General features: G+C 37.2%; 1 protein-coding gene across 1 annotated transcript; it reads left to right on the forward strand.

Moving 5' to 3' along the window:
* Nucleotides 1-1,025: 1,025 nt before the first annotated feature.
* On the forward strand, nt 1,026-20,159 carry ALX1 (ALX homeobox 1; the record flags this gene model as incomplete). Its single annotated transcript, XM_010166239.1, has 3 exons — nt 1,026-1,358; nt 4,640-4,768; nt 19,518-20,159. Coding segments are annotated over 3 exons (783 nt in total), but the record flags the coding sequence as incomplete, so codon positions are not given.
* Between the last annotated feature and the right edge of the window lie 342 nt (nt 20,160-20,501).

Raw genomic sequence — 20,501 nt, forward strand, 5'->3', positions numbered from 1 at the left:
TGGGGGCTTTGGGGCATTTTTTATTTATGTATGTATTGATGGTAAGTATCTAAGAATTATGTTTGGCTAAAATCTGCTCGGACTGAAAGAAAATAAATTACTGAGAATGTAAGAAAATCCAAAAGCAAGCTTCTTATCACCTTAGAAGTAATCTTTGTAGTTTTTAATTTCAATAGAGTTTTAAACTTTTTTAATGTGTTTCTGTCAGAAAAAAACAAAAAAAGCTTTTTTGAATCCTGTAACATATTGCATGACTTTTTCAGTGATGTGAGATATGTAAAAATAGAAAAAATAAGAAATGTTTTCATTTCTTATTAAGAAGCTACAGAGGAATATTTCTTATCTCTACCACTTAGATTTTACCTAAAGACAAATAGTTCCTGCAATCCTTATACAAAGTATATGAAACAATCTCTTTTATTAAGTTAACATTTTGCAGAAACTCTCTGTATTTTGTAACCATAACAAACTTAATTGGAAACAATTCCACTTTACAAATCCAAAAGGAGGTTTATGGAATCTATTGAATTTGTAAAGTGAAGTTAATTTTCAGTTTCGTTTGCTTCTTGATTTGTCGGTTTTCAGTTATTTAGTTTACTTCACAGTTATTTTGTATTTTCCTAAAACTAGAGGGTTTTTTACATCTGCTTCCAAGCTTAAAGCTACATTTGTCAATAGCTTTATGCCACTTATATGAAAATCTGGTTTGGGCTAAGACTCCTTACCTGTGCAACTCTAGTTGAAGCCAATTTAATGGATTATTAAGTACTTTAGTGGCAGAGTAAAAATATTCAAGTACTCTCATGCAGTCTCCTTATTCTGAAAGATTTTAGTTTGTATTTTCAGATACAATTCTCAGTTAAAACTCAATGTGATTTAGTACTTTTACTCTGTCCATAGTTAATATTACAGATTCCTCTTCCACAATCTTGTATAGAAATACGCAGCCACATAAAATTTGTTTCCTTGCAAAACTGTTCTATATGAACTCTTGAATCTAAAGCCCTCTCACCCCCTTTAACCAGTTATTTCCCTCCCCTACCTTGTGTACAGTGAACTATGGGATTACGAAAGTGGAAGGACAGCCTCTTCACACAGAGCTGAACCGGCCCATGGACAATTGCAACAATCTCAGGATGTCTCCGGTGAAAGCGATGCAGGAGAAGGGGGAACTGGATGAACTTGGTGATAAGTGTGACAGCAATGTCTCCAGCAGTAAGAAGAGGAGACACAGAACAACTTTCACCAGTTTGCAGCTGGAGGAACTAGAGAAAGTATTCCAGAAAACTCATTACCCTGATGTCTATGTAAGAGAACAGCTAGCTCTGAGAACAGAGCTCACTGAGGCCAGAGTCCAGGTAGGAACCAAATTTCAGCATTCCCATGAAAAGTTGTGCATTGTAGGAAGTAGCAAATGACACCCTTGAGGACTGTACAAAAGCCTACAAAGCTGAAGTAAATAGCTTATTTTGCTTTGTTTCGTTATGGATATGAGCTGTTATGCTGCAGTACTAAAATAACTTATTTTTTAAAAATGGCTTGTGTTGCTCTTCTAGAAACTTGTTTAAGGATGAGAAGACAACATTAATAGCAAAGCAGTCTTGATCTCTGGTGGTCCTGTTTTACTGTCAGAATTCCAGGCAGTGAATACATCAATTGTTAGGTGTAAAGATCCCTTTAAACAGATATGTTGCATGTAGTTCAGGCTGATGATGATGCAGAACTCGGACACAGAGGATTCCATGTGTGTTACCGTATGAAAAGTACTATCTAAATAGTAATTGAATTCCCTGTTTATATCCAAAGACTATGCAGTGAACCTGCACATACATAGTTGCGTATAAATACATAAATGTGTGTGTGTGTGTGTGTGTGTGTTTGTGTCTGCTTGTAGCAAGGATGCAAACCTTTTGTCTCTGTTGTGTGGAATGAGCTTAAAAATCACAAAATTGGGAAGTACTTTTTCTTTTTTTAAAACTTGCATAACCAATGGATAATGTTATTCTTTATTTTGTAATGAAACATCACATGATCACTTAGTGCAGTATTTGAGTATCTTAACTGCGTACAAAGTTAATTCATTCAGTATGTGCTCACACACTAATCTTAACAGTATTTATGGCTTTGGATGTGTAATGGTGAGAAAAGAAGCTAAACATCCAGGAAATGGAGTTCTTCCCCTGTTTAGAGATCTTCCCTTAGAAAAGAGTGTGAGCCGCATTTTGCGAATTTATCTTATTTTTAGAGATATTTCTCATTCTGGTAATAGTCATCATACCAATTTAGGAAACAGCAGTCCTGTCAATTCTTACAGACTGTGATTAATTTTCATAATTTAATGACTTGAATATGATAACAACTTCACAACTTGTAATTAAACACATACTCACACATACATATAAAGAAATAGACGTCAGTGCACATGCATACAACTGAAATTAAACCAGGATCACTTTCAGAAATGAACTCAGCTAATTAATTTTAAAAAGAAGTGTTCTTTTCATGTCTGTTCAACCAGACAGGGTATTCACGGTTGTCATCAGAAAGTAGAGTCCAAAATCATGTGTCAGTTACATCGATACAATATCAGTGGTGCCGATGGAATTTAGTTCAGTGGCTTTTAACTCTTCAGACTATGTGCAATCCTTCTCCCCCTAAATTTGGTACAGTTTTCTGAGTATAACTTCTACTCATTAGGATCTAGTCTTGACTAAAAAAAAAAAAAAAAAAAAAGCTTGTGTAATGTTAAAACTCTGTTTGTGTAATGTTAAAACTCTCTTCTTACAATTGCATAATTCTGGAATAATGAGAACTATTCCAAGAATAAATTAATAGAACAGGGAGGGGAGAATAGGGCTAAAATGTGTCAATTGACTTTTTATCACATTTTTTTCTAAGTTTTAGAAGCTTCATAGGGTGAAAATATTAAAAATCAGAGAGTAATTTTAAAAACTTTTATCTCTGCACCACTTTCACATAATATCTATTTCTGTTTTATTTAAACATGTTCTCCCCTTTCTTAAAAGATAACTGATCTTTGCATTTTTCATATGCTACATATGAAAGGAAATGGTGATCATTTTTAGCCAGAGTAACAACAGTATTCCATCACAAGATTAAGCAATTTAAAAGGCCTTACATCATTAGAAGCAAGCATCTGGCAATTCAAGGATAACAAGCAGCAGATTTTTACATTGCTTTGTGAAGGCAAATGGTTACTTTATCTCTGCCAAGAGTCAGTTTCTAGTAAAGTGATGTAAACAGAAACATTTTGGGGGATTGTCAAAGGAAAAAAATGTGTGCTTTTTTCTCATTTATTTACTATAAATTCAAGCAAATTTTTTTATTTAGTTTAGCAGAATGATCAGCTGGATACCTTATCCACATTTCCCTTGATCGCCATTTCATCAACATCCAATTTAATATTTGTTCTGCATACATGCAGAGAGAGCCAGCCTGAACCTAATTTATCTAAGTTCTCCTTCCTCCTGCATGTCAGTGAAGTAATTGGCACCCATTTTAAGGATATTGTCAAGGTCTTTTTTCAGTGAAAAATCCTCATAACTAAATTCCCTTAGCGTGTTCTTGATGCCTCCTGTGGAGACAGGATAATTTTTTTCCCTTTTCTTTTCCATTTTGCTGAGCCTCAGGCATCATAAATAACAAAAATTTACCAGAAAGGTCCCTAACAATATATAGTCAGCAGTTACATGCACGAGCTTCTATAAAAAGAGACAGAATGAGTTTACTCATAGCTGACCAACAAAGACTTAGTTGGACAAAATTACTTTTGTAGAGGAGTAGTTACTTTTCTTAACGATCCCTTCAATTCATCAGGATAAGTCTTAGCCAGTCCAAATTAAACTGTTTGAAAGAAAAAAAAAATTGAAGGCCACAGGGCACTGACAGATATCAGTCACAGCAAGAAATGCATTTAACACCACACTCAAAATTTTACAGAACAGTGCAAAGGTTAGTGTTTCAAATCTAAATTATTTCATAGTCTAAATGTAAAGTGCCAATCTTTACATTTCCCTTGTCAGAAGCCAATATCACTAAACACAAACGTGAGAAAGATTAGACTATCTGTGATCTCATGGGTTTTTATTATCTTCCAGCCCTGTTAGCCCTCATTATAGAAACTTCTTCTGCAGCAGAGACTACTGTCCTGGTGACAGCTTTTCCTGCATTTTCATTACTGTACTTGATAAAGATTATGAAAACCTCTAGGAGACACATCATAGGTGGTCATATCAAATCAATGGGCATGTGAAATTAAGAGAAAGTTTCCTTACAATTTGACTTGCTGCTACAAGTGATTTCCCTCTACAGAATTGAACTCTGTCAAAATTAGCACTGCCTGACAGGCTGATCTTTCCTTGTTTTGTTTTTGGGGTTTTTTTAAGACACTAGAAAGTAAGTAATACATACTTTTAGAATAGCCAGAAATAACTTAAGCAGGTCTCCCAATGAGAAGGTTGAAACTGCAAGATATTCGTCCTTAGGTGGGGAACTTCCCTTTCTTAGATAAACAGAAATTTTCAAAGCTACTGTCCAAAAGCTCTTGGCTTTTTCCTAAAACTCTTTGCACAGTATGTAATTGAGTTTACCTTGATGACTGTTCCCTCATATACTATAGGTTTGGTTCCAGAATCGAAGAGCAAAATGGAGGAAAAGAGAACGATATGGTCAGATCCAGCAAGCTAAGAGCCATTTTGCTGCCACCTATGATATATCTGTTCTTCCAAGGACTGACAGCTACCCTCAGGTATGGTAAAGACCAATTAGTACTTTGGTTCTCCATGCACCTTCTCTTCCATCCTTAGGCACACATGTGCACAGAACATGCGTGAAGCCTTTCCTGTGTTTAGCTTTCTGTGTTCTTTAGACACGTTGACAGGATGTGCCACCATGAACAAGAGTTCTGACCTCCAACATGAATGATTAACTCTTAAAATACAAGTATTTTTAATAACATCAGTCTTAGGAGCTGCAGAGTTTTGCATAATTATGTACTGAGAATGGCTGGCAATATGGTTGTGCAGATAAGTCTTTTCTGCACAGAAAATTATGTGGGGATTTGAATAACTTTTAATTCCATATACAAATTCTAGGTAAGGTCTAGACCCATTGAGAATGACACGAATGATGTAATTTTGACTGCAATAAGGTCAGGATTTCCCTTCTGGAATATTTATATTTACAGGCACAACTTTCTTAGCAAGTCTGGTCTTGCATGATTTGGTAAGATGAGACATAAACTATGTGACCTGTACACAGCTTCCTTCTTATGTATCAAATGTGCATAATTTCTTTATGAACCTCAACAGACCATTGAATACAACAAATCTTCTACTAGTGTGAAACCATATTATGGCCACATACAATCAGAATTGAATGTATATGACTGAGAGAGAGAGGCAGAGAGAGAAGAAAGCTCTTTTAGACAGTAGTAGTTTGTTTAATTTACTTTTTTTTTTTATTTTTCAGGGCTCTATTAGTATATAGTAAGATATACTGTGTAATAACATAACAATCTTCTGTCTCTGTTCTCTAGTCCTTTGGTTTACTGCCTTGCCTCACTCTCTGCTGTTGTTTTTCTGCTTGCTTTTTTTAGTACACTGAATACTTTTATTCTCAAGCCATTGTTTTCTATGTTTTTAACTTCCCATTGCTTCTACCAGATAATTAAAAAAAAAAAAAAAAAGCATCATACAAAGCAAAATCTTACACGAATCCCTGTGGTAGAGTCCTTCCACTGATAGTGTCCTGCTGCTTTTCTAGTTCGTTAGGTAGCAGGATCTCTGCCAGGTTTAAGAATATACTCATATTCCATGTGGGCTTGCTTTGGTCATGCTCTACATTGGTTGAGATGTGATTAGCTTTGAACCAGGAGTCTTGGCCCCATGTGTCATCTACCCAGCTTAAAGTGCTTTACCTCTGAGGATGTTGCACGTGACTAGGTTTGGTGCCTGGGCCAGAGCTGGTTTGTGTTCCAGCAGCTCAGAACATGGGCACAACACTTGTTCAGATCTGCTGGCACTTATAAGTCTGCCTGTTTTTATTTTATGATGTAATAGTGTATTAGCCCAAATTACATCAGAAACCACTGCATTATACACTCTGTCTTTAAGTAGGAGGACACAACACTTGTTTGAGACCTACCTAGGTGGAGATGTGCAAAAATACCTTAAGCACTCCTAGGCAGATTCACAGAGACATAGATGCACAGTCACTTACAGATCTCACCCTAGGTGTTCAAGTGTCTTTTGAAGGCCTGTCTGACTTCTCGTTAACATCAGAACAGATGATAAAAGGAATAGTACTTAAGCTTTGGGCTTTCTATCCCTGACTCAGTTCTCTAGACTAGATTTTGTACCTCCATGCTTATCTTGTATTTTTAGTAGGACTTCATCTACAAATTTTACCAATTCACAGGCATTTTCATTAGCATAAGATAGTGGAATAATGCAAGTCATTGGTGAGCACTTAAAATGGTTGTCCTCTTTTAAAACAGAAACACTTTTGAATTATGTGAGAATAACATCCATAAAAATATAAATCAAATGAATTATCTATTCTGTACTTTCAGATTGTTAAAAAGATAAGTGAATTCACTAAATTTCTATTTATGAATTTGTTAAAAACTATCTTTCCTAGGCTGATGACACAACTAAATTTCAGCCTGGCACAAAATTCTATCATTAATTTAAAAACTGTAAAAACAGGAGATTGAAATGGAAATGTTGGTCCAATAATATTAAATAAATCATCTCTAAAATGTGCAGAAATATAAAATGTATACTCATTCATAAACATAAGTATATAGTACTCACCTACAACCACAGACTAATACACTGCAGGTAAACAGTCAGGCACAAACACATAATTGAATCTGGTCACCTGCACGAGAAAGTTGTGTTGTACTCTTCATGAACAGGAACAAGGAGCTAAATGAAAGTGTGAGTCCACTTTACATTGGCTATTTCAGCTGAGTGCTTGAATGCATAGTTTGACTATGTGATAAAAGCAAGGTATCTTACTCCTCAGTGAAGAAGGTGGCTACTTTGCTGTATCCTGGAATATGAATAGGGATTCAAGCAATTATCACATAACAGCCATTACAAGTTCACATTCTTGCTAACCTGGTGGCAATTCTTCATAGTTTCACATTCTTAAATCTTCACTTTTAGTAAAACCATGTGTGTATCATATACATAACATTTCCAGTGAGAATGCTTGAGACAACAAAAATCTGTATTAAAAACACAATGACTGCTAACACAACTGTGTTCAAAAGATTTGAACTAGATGTCCATTTATAAGTGCCTCACTTATGGAAAGTACATGACTTGCTATAAACTCATTAATGTATCCTACAGTTCAAGCAGAAAGATATTTAAAATTGTGATCTGCATGGTTTTTGTTTTTTTTTTTTTTTTTTCTGTGTATGAACACCCTTATTGTGACATTGACATCACTAAATATTAGACAGGCTTTGCCATACTTTAGAGTAACTATTTTTTTCTTGAGGATTGTAGAATACAGATCACTAGAGCTTGTTTTTCACCTTTATTAACATGGGGGAAAACAGACCCTGTGTTACTGTCAAAAAATAAAAGATTATGTTGAAAAAAGATAAAATCAAGCTGAAACATTTACTGTTGTGTGTCTGAAGGAACAGAAACAAATGTGAATTTCTGGTGTTAATTATTTGAATTTGCAGTTCGAAGATTTCTGTTTTGAGCCCCACCATGGATATGTTCCAAAAATAGACATCCCATTTACATTCTAGCAGAAACATCAATCTCTTTTGCAGTCAATGGAGGGTGTAGAGACTCCTGCTTAGTCTCTTCAGCAATTTCCTTCATCAAATACAAGTTAAGAACACAATGCTGCTACGCATTGTGTGACAATATAAACATGAAAGGTTTTCCTGTGAAGAAATGATCTTCTCAACTTACTTCAGATAGAAGATTTGCTCTTAATCAGAGTTTGGTTGAGGTTGGAATCGATCTGGTCCACCCCCAGTTCTATAATCCAGTCTAATTTTGATATTAAATTACACATCATTATCTTCAAAATAGTAATTAAAAAATTAGGGGTTTTTCCTAGACTATAATTGTTTGATTTGCTAATTGAGTCTAACCATCATCATTTTTGCAGTATGTTGATTTTAGGTGTTGTTTGTGCAAAATAGTTGCTCAGCTGGCTGACAAGCAATTAAGTATCTCCTAAACTGTCCAAATTCTGCACACATAGATCTTCCATTAATTATACTGGCAACGCCTAGATTGCAGAGGAGGACAGTTAGTACAATATTCTAGGATAATAATCTTTTATTCACATGTTTTTTCTAGGCTTTGACATCAAAAAACCCACAGAGTTGTTAACTTTTCACTCAGGTTGAGTAAGACAGCCACCTTGGATTTTTGGAAGGCAGACTTTAGGCTGTTCAGGAGTCTGGTTGGCAGAGGCCCTTGGGAGGGAGTCCTGAAGGGCAAAGGAGTCCAGGAAGGCTGGTCACTCTTTAAGAAGAAAATTTTAAAGGCACAGAAGCAGGCTGCCCCCATGTGCCAAAAGACAAGCTGATGGGGAAGACCGGCCTGGCAGAACAGGGGAGCTCAGGCTGGAGCTCAGGAAAAAAAGAAAGGTTTATGATCTGTGGAAGAAGGGACAGGAAACTCGCGAGGACTACAAAGACCTTGTGAGGCTATGCAGAGAGAAAATTAGAATGACCAAAGCCCAGCTAGAACTCAATCTAGCTACATCAGTAAAAGGCAATTAAAAATGTTTCTATAAATACATTAATAACAGAAGAAGAGATAAGGAGAATCTTCATCCTTTGTTGGATTCACGGGGAAACACTGTGACAGAGGAGGAGGAAAAGGTTGAGATACTTAATGCCTTTTTTACCTCGGTCTTTAATGGTAAGACAGGTTGCTCTCAGAATACATGGACCCCTGCACCAGAGGACAGGAATGAGGAGCAGAACAATGCTCCCATAATCTAAGGGGAAATGGTCAGTGACCTATTGCACCATTTAGACATCCACAGGTCTATGGAGCTGGATGGTATCCACCCCAGGGTACTGAGGGACCTGGTAGAAGTGCTCACCAAGCCACTCTCCATCATTTATCAGCAGCCCTGGCAAACCGGGGAGGTTCCGGCTGACTGGAAGCTGGCCAATGTGATGTCCATCTACAGGAAAGGCCAGAAGGGTGACCCAAGCAACTACAGGCCTGTCAGTCTGACCTTGGTGACAGGGAAGGTGATGGAGCAGATCATCCTGAGTGCCATCACACATCAAGAGCAGGACAACCAGGGGAACAGGCCCAGTCAACATGGGTTTATGAAAGGCACGTCTTGCCTGACTAACCTGATTTCCTTCTATGACAGAGTGACACGCTAAGGGGTTGAGGGAAGGTTGGTGAATGTGGTGTACTTAGACTTTAGTAAAGCCTTTGACACAGTTTACCACAGCATTCTTCTGGAGAAACTGGCCACTCATAGCTTGGATGGATGTACTCTTCACGGGACAAAGTACTGGCTGGATGGCCAGTCCCAGAGACTTGTGGTGAGCAGAGTTAAATCCAGCTGGTGGCCGGTCATTAGCGGCGTTCCCCAAGGATCAGTGTTGGGGATGGTTCTGTTTAATATCTTTATCAATGATCTGGATGAGGGTATTGATTGTGCCCTCAGTAAATTTGCAGACGACACCCAGTTGGGTGGCAGTGTTGGTCTGCTTGAGGGTAGGAAAGCTTTGCAGAGGGATCTGGACAGGCTGGATTGATGGTCTGAGGCCAATGGCATGAAATTCAAGAAGGCCAAGCACTGGGTCCTGCGCCTGGGTCACAACAACCCCATGCAATGCTACAGGCTTGGGAAGAAGTGGCTGGAGAGCTGCCTGGCAGAAAAGGACCTGGGAATATTGGTCAACAGCTGGCTGAACATGATCCAGCAGTGTGCTCAGGTGGCCAAGAAGGCCAATAGCATCCTGGCCTGTATCAAAAATAGTGTGGCCAGCAGGAGTAGATGTCCTGGTGTTTAGCTGAAACAGAGTTGGGCTTCTTTATAATAGCTAGAATAGTGCTGTGTTTTGCTTTCAGTCTGGGATTTCTTATGAGAGAGACACTGATAACATACCAGTGTTTTCGTTTTTGTCACTGGAAGTGAAGGACTTTGTGTTCTGTTAGTCTTCAAGTGCAAGACGTAAAGGTGCAAGGAATATTTAAATTAATAAGATAAATTGACGTTTGGATATGCCAATAGGATATTCCATATCATCTAACACCAAGTTCAGTATATTAGTGAGGGTCTCTTGCCCTTTTAGCTCTCTCTGGCTTTCGCTCGAGCTCTTGCTCTTCCGGGACTGTGGTTTCGGTTTGGGATTGTTGCTCCTCCGGGATCGTCACCTGGGAACAAGCCGGGCTCGGTTGGTGGGTGGTGAGCAATTGCACTGTGTATCACTCATTTGCATATTTTGTTACTGTTATCATTATCATTACTAGTTTAATATTAGTATTACTTTAAATTTTCTTTTATTTCTATTATTAAATTGTTCTTATCTCAACCCACAAGTCTCCTTATCCTTGCCCCCAATCCTCTCCTCTATCCCCTGGGGGTGGGGGGAAGGTGGGTGAATGGCTGTGTTGGCTGCTAGCCAAGGCCTAGCCTAGTGAAACTATCACACTAGGGAAGTGATCCTCCTCTTCTCGGCACTGGTAAGGCCACACCTCAAGTGCTGTGTTCAGTTTTGGGTCTCTCACTACAGGAAAGATGTTGAGGTGCTGGTAGTGTCCAAAGAAGGGTAACAAAGCTGGTGAAGGGCCTGGAAAACGAATCTTGTGAGGACCAGTTGAGGGAGCTGGGGTTGTTTAGCCTGGAAAAAAGGAGGCTGAGAGAACTTATAGTTCTCAACAACTACCTGAAAGGAGGCTGTAGAGTGGTAGGAGTCAGTCTCTTCTCCCAGGTAACAACTGAGAACGAGAGGAAACGGCTTCAAGTTGTGCCGGTGGAGGTTTAGATTGGATATTAGGAAAAACTTCTTCACCGAAAGGGTAGTCAAGCATTGGAACAGGCTGCCCAGGGAGGTGATGGAGTCACCTTCCCTGGTGGTTTTTAGAAGATGGGTAGATGAGGTGCTTAGGGACATGGTTTAGAGGTGGAATTGGTAGTGTTATGTTTATGGTTGGACTCGATGATCTCAAAGCTGTTTTCCAACCACTGTGATTCTATGATTCTATGATTAAGCATTTCACTTTTGACAACATTATGTTGCAAATCAGATTTTTTCTAGGAAGATGCTATACACCGTACTGTTCATTAATTTTATTAAAAAGGTTTCAATTTCATTGGTTTCAGTGTTTAAGCTTCAAGTTTCTCTCACAGATGCAACATATTGTTGTCTAAGTCACTTTAAGTGCACTTAGAAAACAATTCCCTTATTAAAACTGTTATCCCAGACATGTTGAGCCTCATTAGCCAGCAGTATTTTTTTGATGGTTAGAAAGCTAAGAGGCAGAGTCCTAACATCGGTGAGAAAATGACTGCAGATTCACTTTATGGAGATGTTCACTTCCACTCACCTGAGTAGATGCTAGTGAGTAAGCAATACTTGATTTGTGCACCTAAACACAGTGCTATTTAAGATGTCTTGGGATATCTGTGACACTGTTACAGTGCTGATGAACAGGACTTACACAAAGCATGCATGCTTCAGGAGAGGCAGCTGGTGGTCAGATAGATATTAGACATTTGTGTTTAGGAAACTTAATCAAGGGGACTTTAATGCCAGAGGTGGGTTCTTTTTAAAGCTGGAGAAAATCTGGTGAATTAAGTTTTCTTTTCCTAAAGTATAAGGTATAAAATAGGTAAAATAACCTCTAAAAGTGCATTTTTCTCTCTGATGCCTGGTTCAGCACCAGACATCTATAGTTTTCTTAGATGGATCTATATGTTATGTTTTGGGAGAGAAACAATAAAAAGGTTGCTTAGCCTTGCTCTTCTCTTACTTTATTGTTCTTGACTACTTTTGCTATCCTATGTCTAGTGAAAAGGCTAATGTTTCAAAGGGTACTTGACCTTGCCAGATTTAAAGTTTCAGTATGACACATACCAAAGGACCAAAAAACCCGAAACAAATTTTCATTTTCATCCCCTCCTCCTTTACACACGAGAGTGAAATTTGAACAAAAGCCTGTTATCTCACAGACCTCCAGCTTTCCCTGTATGAGTTAAATTTATAAAGATGTCATCTTTATAATTGTAAGTGCATCGGTATGTAAATAAACATTAAATTGTATCCTTGAAAAGCAGATATAAGGGGCAATGTTTTTCCCCCACCTAGTCGCTTTCCCTGCTTGCTTTTTTTGCTCTTTTCTTGCTTGCTCTTTGAGTCTAGTTCATTTGTTGTCATTGTTCTTCTAAGTTATTTTGAAAGGTTTATGCTGTCGCACCATTATACTTTCCCTCTTACTATCATGTATGAAATGTATTGTTTACCTCTCGTATTTATTTGAAAATGCAGGCAAGGGTTGGACAGGACTGAATTTAATGGTGTTTTTTTGGTAGAAAATCCAGCCTAGTGCAGGTGGGAATCCCAAGGAGACGCAAGCATTTAAAAAATATGGGAACTGGAGTGATACAGAAGGTGTAGGAAGAAGGAAGAATGTTGAAATCTTAAAAATAGGAGGAAGAGGATGAAGTTTACATTCCATCCACCAGACTGACAAATCAAATTACATATGTTGAACAGCATGGCATCACATGATTTATTTTGGCAATCAAAGAGTGTAGAAGTGGTATCGGTATACATGTGTTATGTACGAAGTCCTTGGATCATCATTACAGTTCTGCTTGAGCTTTAGTACATATGGGTAATTCTCATTGGCAATAATCAAAGTTACATGCTCCAATTAAATCTTTCATATGGCATATATTAGACACCACATGTTATATGACTTAAAAATTCTTTTAACTGTAGTAGACATATAAATGACAGTTAATCACAATAGTTCATTAAGGCTATGGGTACACTGATTAAGTAGGAGTAGATGGGGAAGACATATCTGGGCTAGCTTCAAAGAAGTTTTAGCATATACTCATGCTGTCTAGCTGTGATAGCATGCAGCTCAGGCTGGGCCACCACCTGAATGGTATGTTGCTTGTTGTATATGTGCTGACTGTTGCACTGCTGTGGCTGATCTTCCAACAAGAGTAATACTTCTAATCTTTTTTGGGTGTTGTCTGTTCCACACAAAGTATTTTGTGCACTGCGCTTTTATTTTTTTTGAAACCACCACTGTATGTGGTCCTCCTTGCAGTCTCAACATTCTATTTGTTGGTTTTTTTTTTGTTTTGTTTTTTTTGTGAAACATATTTCCTTAAGTCTGTGAATGACTCTGTAGCTGGGGCTTAATTACAAGGCAAATCTGTTTTTTCTGAGATAGTAACTTATTTTTAATAGTATTTTTCAAAGTATGAAATGTTTTCTTTAACTATATCATAGACATGAAATATAATTAATTCTTATTGGAACTGTCCCTGAGGTTGTAGTAGGGAGAAGTTACAGTTTATCTACAAAATGCCCCGTAGAAGAACGAAAGCTTGATGACTTTTTGAATCCTGCATTATTCTGCACCTTAGCAAACTTGTTAAGCATGGAATAAAATGAACAGGTTTTTATTTTGTTCACCATATGTAAGGCCTAAATGTGGACTGAATGAGTCTATCACGTATTTTAGAGCTGTAGCATTAAGCCTCTCACTACCAAGGACCAACTTGCATTTTATGGACATTTCTGAAAATGGTGTGCTGCAACTCTCAGATGTGTACCTAAACCAAATACAGTACAGATGATCTTCACATGTTCATTAGGTCCAATGGCTCCTATAAAATGATCACAAATTAAACCAAGAAGTATTCTGTCTAGATATAAAAGAAAAAGTATAGAGAGTGTCAAAGTCTTGGAATAAGTTGCTTATAGAAGTTGCTGAATCTCTGTAGCTGGAGCTACTCAAAACTTCACTGGATAGGCCTTGAGTAACTTGATCTAAATTCAAAATTTGCTGTGACCAAGGGTTTGGAATAATAATCCAAGAAGTTCTTTTCAGTTTAAATTACTCTGAAGATCTATGAATCTGCAAACTCAGGAAGTACAGGCAAATCTCTGACCATACTTTGGATCTTCTTAAGAAGTGCCCAGAAAAAAAATACTGTGACAAGCGATAGACCAAATTAATTGTGCTGATGGACTAGGAACAGCCCTCAGATCATGAGCTGTAAATGATCAGTTTAGAGCAGTTGAACAGCTGTTGCATTTAATCTGCCTAAAGTAGCTCCTTCTGCAAGTGCGGGTTTCGTGATTTCTGGCAGTACAAGGATTGTTTCTTCACACAAAGAGGAGAGTGACAAAAATTTAGCAAATAGTCTCTTTGACGTTCACATGTTTTCTATAATCAGGAAAATTCCTAACTGCTCAGTTTGTGCCACTGTTGTCTCCCTTGCAATGCCCTGGAACATCCTGAAAACAGAGTCAATGTGTAGTTTTGAATTACTTACTAGTGAATTATAATAACCTATGCCATAACATAACATAACATAACATAATATAACATAACATAACATAACATAACATAACATAACATAACATAACATAACATATATGGTGTAATATAATAACAAAACCAACAATAATAAATTATTTCTTCATATCTAGAGATCTTAAAAGAGATTAACATTTTGTTTCCCATGTGAAGCACTAAAACATATGTCCACTTAAATAGAAGCTGTGTGGTTATATGTGTGTCTGTTGGAAATGGACTCCAGTCTGGATAGGCAGGTGACTCAAACAACGTGAGACGTTTGGTGACAGGAGAACCACAGCTGGGTAAGTGATAGTAAAACTCTCAGATTTTGAGATTTGAGTTTATGTGATATCTCCAGGTGCTGTGTAAGAAGACTGAAGCTCCAGGAGCATGAAATTTTAACAGAAAAAAAGCAATGACACCAAGTGGGATGACCTATTACCTCAGCTAATTTTCCTCTGCAGTGTCAAGGAGAAGGTCATGTGCTTAGGAAATTATATCATAACCATGTTAACAACCATAACTTTCCAGTTACGTTCTTGTCACAGCTATGAAATTATGAAATAAATATATTGAAGGGCTCTGGTAATTTCATGGTAACCACAAGAGCAAAGCTCAAGTTGTTTGTGATGTTAACAAAAACCAGAGATGTGCTGTATGTATAGCCTCATTCACAGTCTCTGAATTGCCTTTTATATAGTTCATGGATCACAGAAGAGTTTAAGAGGAAAAATATTTTCTTTAAATTCATGTACATAATGTCCCTTTTCCTTCCAACATACCAGAAGAAGGTCTGATAATTTTGACTTATTGTAAAACATTACTGTACTTATTTCTAATACAGGAATACCTTCTGCAACTTAAATTTAACTATATTTATATGGTAAATCTTTGTTAAGAAATGAAAATCTAATATCTAATATTTAATAACTAGCTAAAATTAACAGAAATTCTATATGACCAAAACATTCTTTTGAAAGCATAACTGTCTCATGAGATAAGATATAAAGCTTTCCTAGCATCTTGTGGCATTTCTGAAGTTAAGTTTACTAATTTTGATTCCTTCCTCTAAGGAAGAAACCTAGGATACCTCTTTGAAAGATTTAGAAATGAATAGCTTGTTCACATGTTTCTTTAACAAGACATTGGCATATTTTAGGATTTGCAGCTCAATTCTGTTCTCATTTACACCTGTGAAATCTCACTAAAGCTAAATTGAAAGAGATTTGTCTAGGATAAAAATATCAGAAAAATGCGTGGTACTAAACTTTGTTTACTGCAAACCAAACTACTAGAAATATGGAAGCAAAGAGTGATTTTGTGATACTTCCAGACCACACAGGTTATTGGGCACTTTCAAACTGAGCCTCTGAACCTTTTGAAGTCTTCCCATCATGACTGTATTAAATGCAAACTCATGCATATTCCTATTTAAACAGATTTTTTTTGCAAAATTCTTCCCATAATTATATCTGTGCAGTCTAAGTGACTGCAGCATTTGGCATAGTATTTCTTAGAAAGACATCTTGGTAAGTCAGATAAACGACACTTTGTCATGTGTGAGTTAGCTTTGGGGGTGAAGAGCTCCTTCAGAATTAGCTCCTGTGTTAGATGCTTCTTAGATGAACTAGTCTCTCCACGAGCAAATCCATCCTGTTGTGAAGGTTCTGAAACAAAACATTTGGCCTGGAAATACCATGAAAAAGAATGGGGTTCTATGTGCCTGTGTTTGAAATATATATATATATTTCTTTTTTTTTTTTTTTCCCTGAATTCTTTTTCAGCTGTATCAGCTCCCTGTTTCAGTTCTGTAAAGTATTGTACCAGCAAAACAGACTGAAGTGGAACAGCATGGAAATAGGAATGGATGACTTGTTTTGTAGGAAGAAAGGGAAAGAAAACCCCAGTAGTTGCTTAATCTGTCACTGCTGCTGCAAGAAGCATATATGTAACCACGAAATACAATAAAGTACAATTAAAAGGTTCTCGTGTTCCTGAACAAAAAAAAAAAAAGACAAAGATTTTTGTATGGATAACTGGATTTCTGATTTTCCCAGTTCATTACTGAGACAGAATGTATGTAGCTTGGGCTTTCAAACAAAGTGGAGATATTCTCTTTATCTTAAAGACTTTCAGCTGCTAACTTCTTTACTACTCATTAAGTCTGAGAAGGCAACAAGCCTTATGAGTCTTAGTGAATGCCTTCCTGGTTGCCATACACTTAACTACCACACTTTCCAGCTCTTTCACAGTCCCTTGCTTCCTTCTTGCCATATTCTGTAAATCTGTACTAGGATCTGAGAAACCTTCCAGGCAATAGGACACAAAAATCCCTGAATCCTGAACCATAAGACATGTACTTCTCTCTTCGGGAGTGTTCTGTGTGGTTGAATGTAACAAACTTCTGTAAGTAAGGCAGTGGTTCAGATAGATCCAGGTATGGTATGTCCTTTAATCCTCAGATAAGCCACTTGTTTTCTGAAGATTAAAAAATAAAATAAAATAAAATCTGTTTATAAGTAAAAACTGGCTCATGTAGGTTAATTAAGGAGTAAGAAGGCAGCTGAAGATCACATCAAGCTGTGGAGGGTCTCCCATGGGCTGATGTTTGAAAGTCTTATAAAAACTGCTGAAGAGAGGAAGGAAGGATGGGAAGTGGAAAGCTCTGAAACTCTCACTAGAATCTCTTTCCTCCTGTAGACCTCAGGAGGCCCACAAGAAAGAGGAAAAATCCTCAATATACTTCCCCAGGCACTTTATTCATTCCAATACCTCTCAGCAGACCACCCAAGATAAGCAGGAGCAGATGCCTGAGGAGAGCCCAACTAACTGTGCACATGTGTGTGTGTGGAAAGGCAAGCTGGATTGACATGAGTGGGTGTAGAAGTGTGTGTATGCCTGTACATATGCATGTTTGTGTGAACTAGGGGTGGATCAGTCCAAGAATTTGGGGAGTTGTGTTGTTAGCATGACTTTTACCCAGCCTTCTGCAGGAAACCAAAATGGAGCATTTACTGGTTCTTTTTTTGCTGCTGGAGTTACCAAGGAACTCAAATTAGTTTGTCAGCTCTTGATGACCCGTGCTAATACAACTGTTCAGCATATTAACTTTAAAAATAATATTCTAATTATCTCATCCTTACTATCTGCACTAGATCTCAGCTAGATGAGATCAGTGAACCTTAATTTATCTCTTTAGCTCGTTGGTGGTTTGGTGGGTATGTGTTGTTGCAAAGTAATAGGACAATGGGAAAAAGGCAACTCAGCATTAGAAACATGTTTTCATTCTGTGTATATGTACGTGTGTGTCTGTCATAATTCATTACTTCCACTGACCTCAAATTTGGCAGAAAAAAAAAAATCACTCCATTAGAGAGATAACCTACATATCTTAAAGACAAAATTCCTCTGTCTATGGATATGGACTATGAAGGCAAGATTAAGTTTGAAGTGAGAATTCACTTTATAGTGCTAACCAAAGAGTAATTACAATTACTCCAAAGTATAGCAGAGAACAAAGACATGTGGGCTCAATCCCAGTGCATGAGAGCAACAATATACTGAACAGGCAACAGATTTTTAGGATGAAGGCAAATTTAGCAAAGTGAAACAAAAAGAAAAGGGTATAGGTCCTGGCTGAAAAGTTCTGCACTGTGAATGTGGACGACAAAAGTCTTGTATCATGATATTTGTACATTGAAAAAAAAAAAAATCAGCATTAAGAAAAGAGATATAAGTAAAAGTGTAGAAGAAATAGAAAGCAAGTGCAAATGAGAAACAACTGAAGAAGTCAGAGTATGTCAGAAAGTATATCCATATAGTGCTGATAGAGAAATATCCATATAGTGCTGATAGAAAAATATCCATATAGTACTGATAGAGAGATACAAAGAGTAGAGAGTTTAGAAAAACAGGACAGCTGCAGTGTGATGTTTGATTAAAGCCAAGTGAATAGAGGAGGAATGAAAGAATGCACAGTCTAAGATAATGACAGGAGCTGAACTTGTGCTAGGCCTTGAAAATCTTTCCGTCTGTTCATTACAAATATGTGAGAAATACCTATCCATAAATAGCATCTATACATAGATGATAGGAGAAGGCCTGAGACTCAGAATGAAGTTTTAAGTGACTGCCAAGTATAGAAGGCATTACACATCAAAGCTTGAATACGTGGTTACTCCAGATCTTCAGCAGACATTGCTGGTAACCACAAAGTTTGTCTCCTAGTCTGTCATGCAACGTTTTCCAGGGATGCACAGTGCAGCCAGTTAAGGTTGAGAACTGAAATAGAAATGCCCTCAAGTATAATTTAGTATAAAACAAACCCCCATGAAAATATTTTTTATCTTAAACCATGTTTGAAATAACTTTAGGAATAACTCTTGGATGCATTGTCAACCATGATTGTATTTTAAGGATTCTCAATATTTAATTTTGTAAATACTTGTTGGTCTTTGTTGCTTGAGAAATCCTGGTTTGTTTTGTTCACCCTTTTATACTGTTTCCTATTATTACACTAAGAAAGAATTCTGATGAGGAGAAGCTTTTATAGTGAAAACAGCTATGATATTGTACAGTCTTTTGACACTTTTTCTTTGAAGTCAGTTGTGTGCTTCCACTAATTTTACTGACTGGCTGGGCTGATGGCATCCTGAGGTTCAATGGTAAACACTCAGAGCCACAGAGCAAACAGATGACAGAGCAAGGAATATGATTCAGCAGCCCTTGTTTTTAAGTGAATGATCCAGTATTTTGACTCATGTAATGTCTTCATGGTATTTTCTAAGATGATTGCAGAGAACTAGTTAAGTACTTGTTGCTTGTTTTAGAGGAGAACTAATAATGGATGTTATGTAAAGCAAACCAAGCATTGCAGAAAACGAAGGATGAAATATTTAAATTTAATCTTATTCATTTTATATGTTCCAGATTCAGAACAATCTGTGGGCAGGGAATGCGGCTAGTGGTTCTGTGGTTACTTCCTGCATGCTACCACGAGATACATCCTCCTGTATGACACCTTATTCACATTCACCCCGGACAGATTCTGGCTACACAGGCTTTTCAAACCACCAGAATCAGTTCAGCCACGTGCCTTTGAATAATTTTTTCACTGACTCTTTACTTTCTGGGGCAACCAATGGACACGCTTTTGAAACCAAGCCGGAGTTTGAAAGGAGGTCCTCCAGCATTGCAGTTCTACGGATGAAAGCCAAAGAGCATGCTGCCAATATTTCCTGGGCCATGTAATATAGCAGTACCTTTTCTTAATTTCATTTGTTTGTTTGTTTGTTGTTTTTTTTTAAATAGCAAACTGCAAACATTTTTATTGCCCATATTTAAAGGATACAACAATAAGCTGCTGTGTGTGGAATGCTAGAAATCGCAATATACACGACATCTGCTTAAACAAATGCAATATAATATTTAACAATAAAACAAGAATAAACCAAATAGGTTTACCATGCATCAAGCTCAACAAGCCCTCTTTGTTTTGGTTCTTATATAGCAATACATTTTGTTGTACCAGTTGATGAAATATGATTATAGAACTTGCAAAAAAGAATAAACGTATTATCTACTCCACTGTTTTTTGACAGTCCTGTATATAAAATTGATGCTTTACAAATGAATACTTCCTAAGAAAATGTCTCTGTAAAGGAAAATAAATTTATTATACTAAACCCATGAAGTAAATCTCTAAGCACACCACTCAGAAAAGGAAATATATGATTGTTCATGTTGTAGGTGGGATTTGTAGACCTAACTCTCTCAGCCCTGTGATGCTGCTCTGAGCCAGCCAATGTTTTGCAAAATGCATGTTGAGCTTGTTGGAATTATATCAATACACAACTAATATAATGAGAACAGAAGGACCTTTATTTTATGGACCTGAGTGTATTCCTATTAAAG

The sequence above is a fragment of the Antrostomus carolinensis genome, unplaced genomic scaffold, assembly GCF_000700745.2.
Source record: "Antrostomus carolinensis isolate BGI_N321 unplaced genomic scaffold, ASM70074v2 scaffold5744, whole genome shotgun sequence".
In the NCBI taxonomy this organism is placed as follows: domain Eukaryota; kingdom Metazoa; phylum Chordata; class Aves; order Caprimulgiformes; family Caprimulgidae; genus Antrostomus; species Antrostomus carolinensis.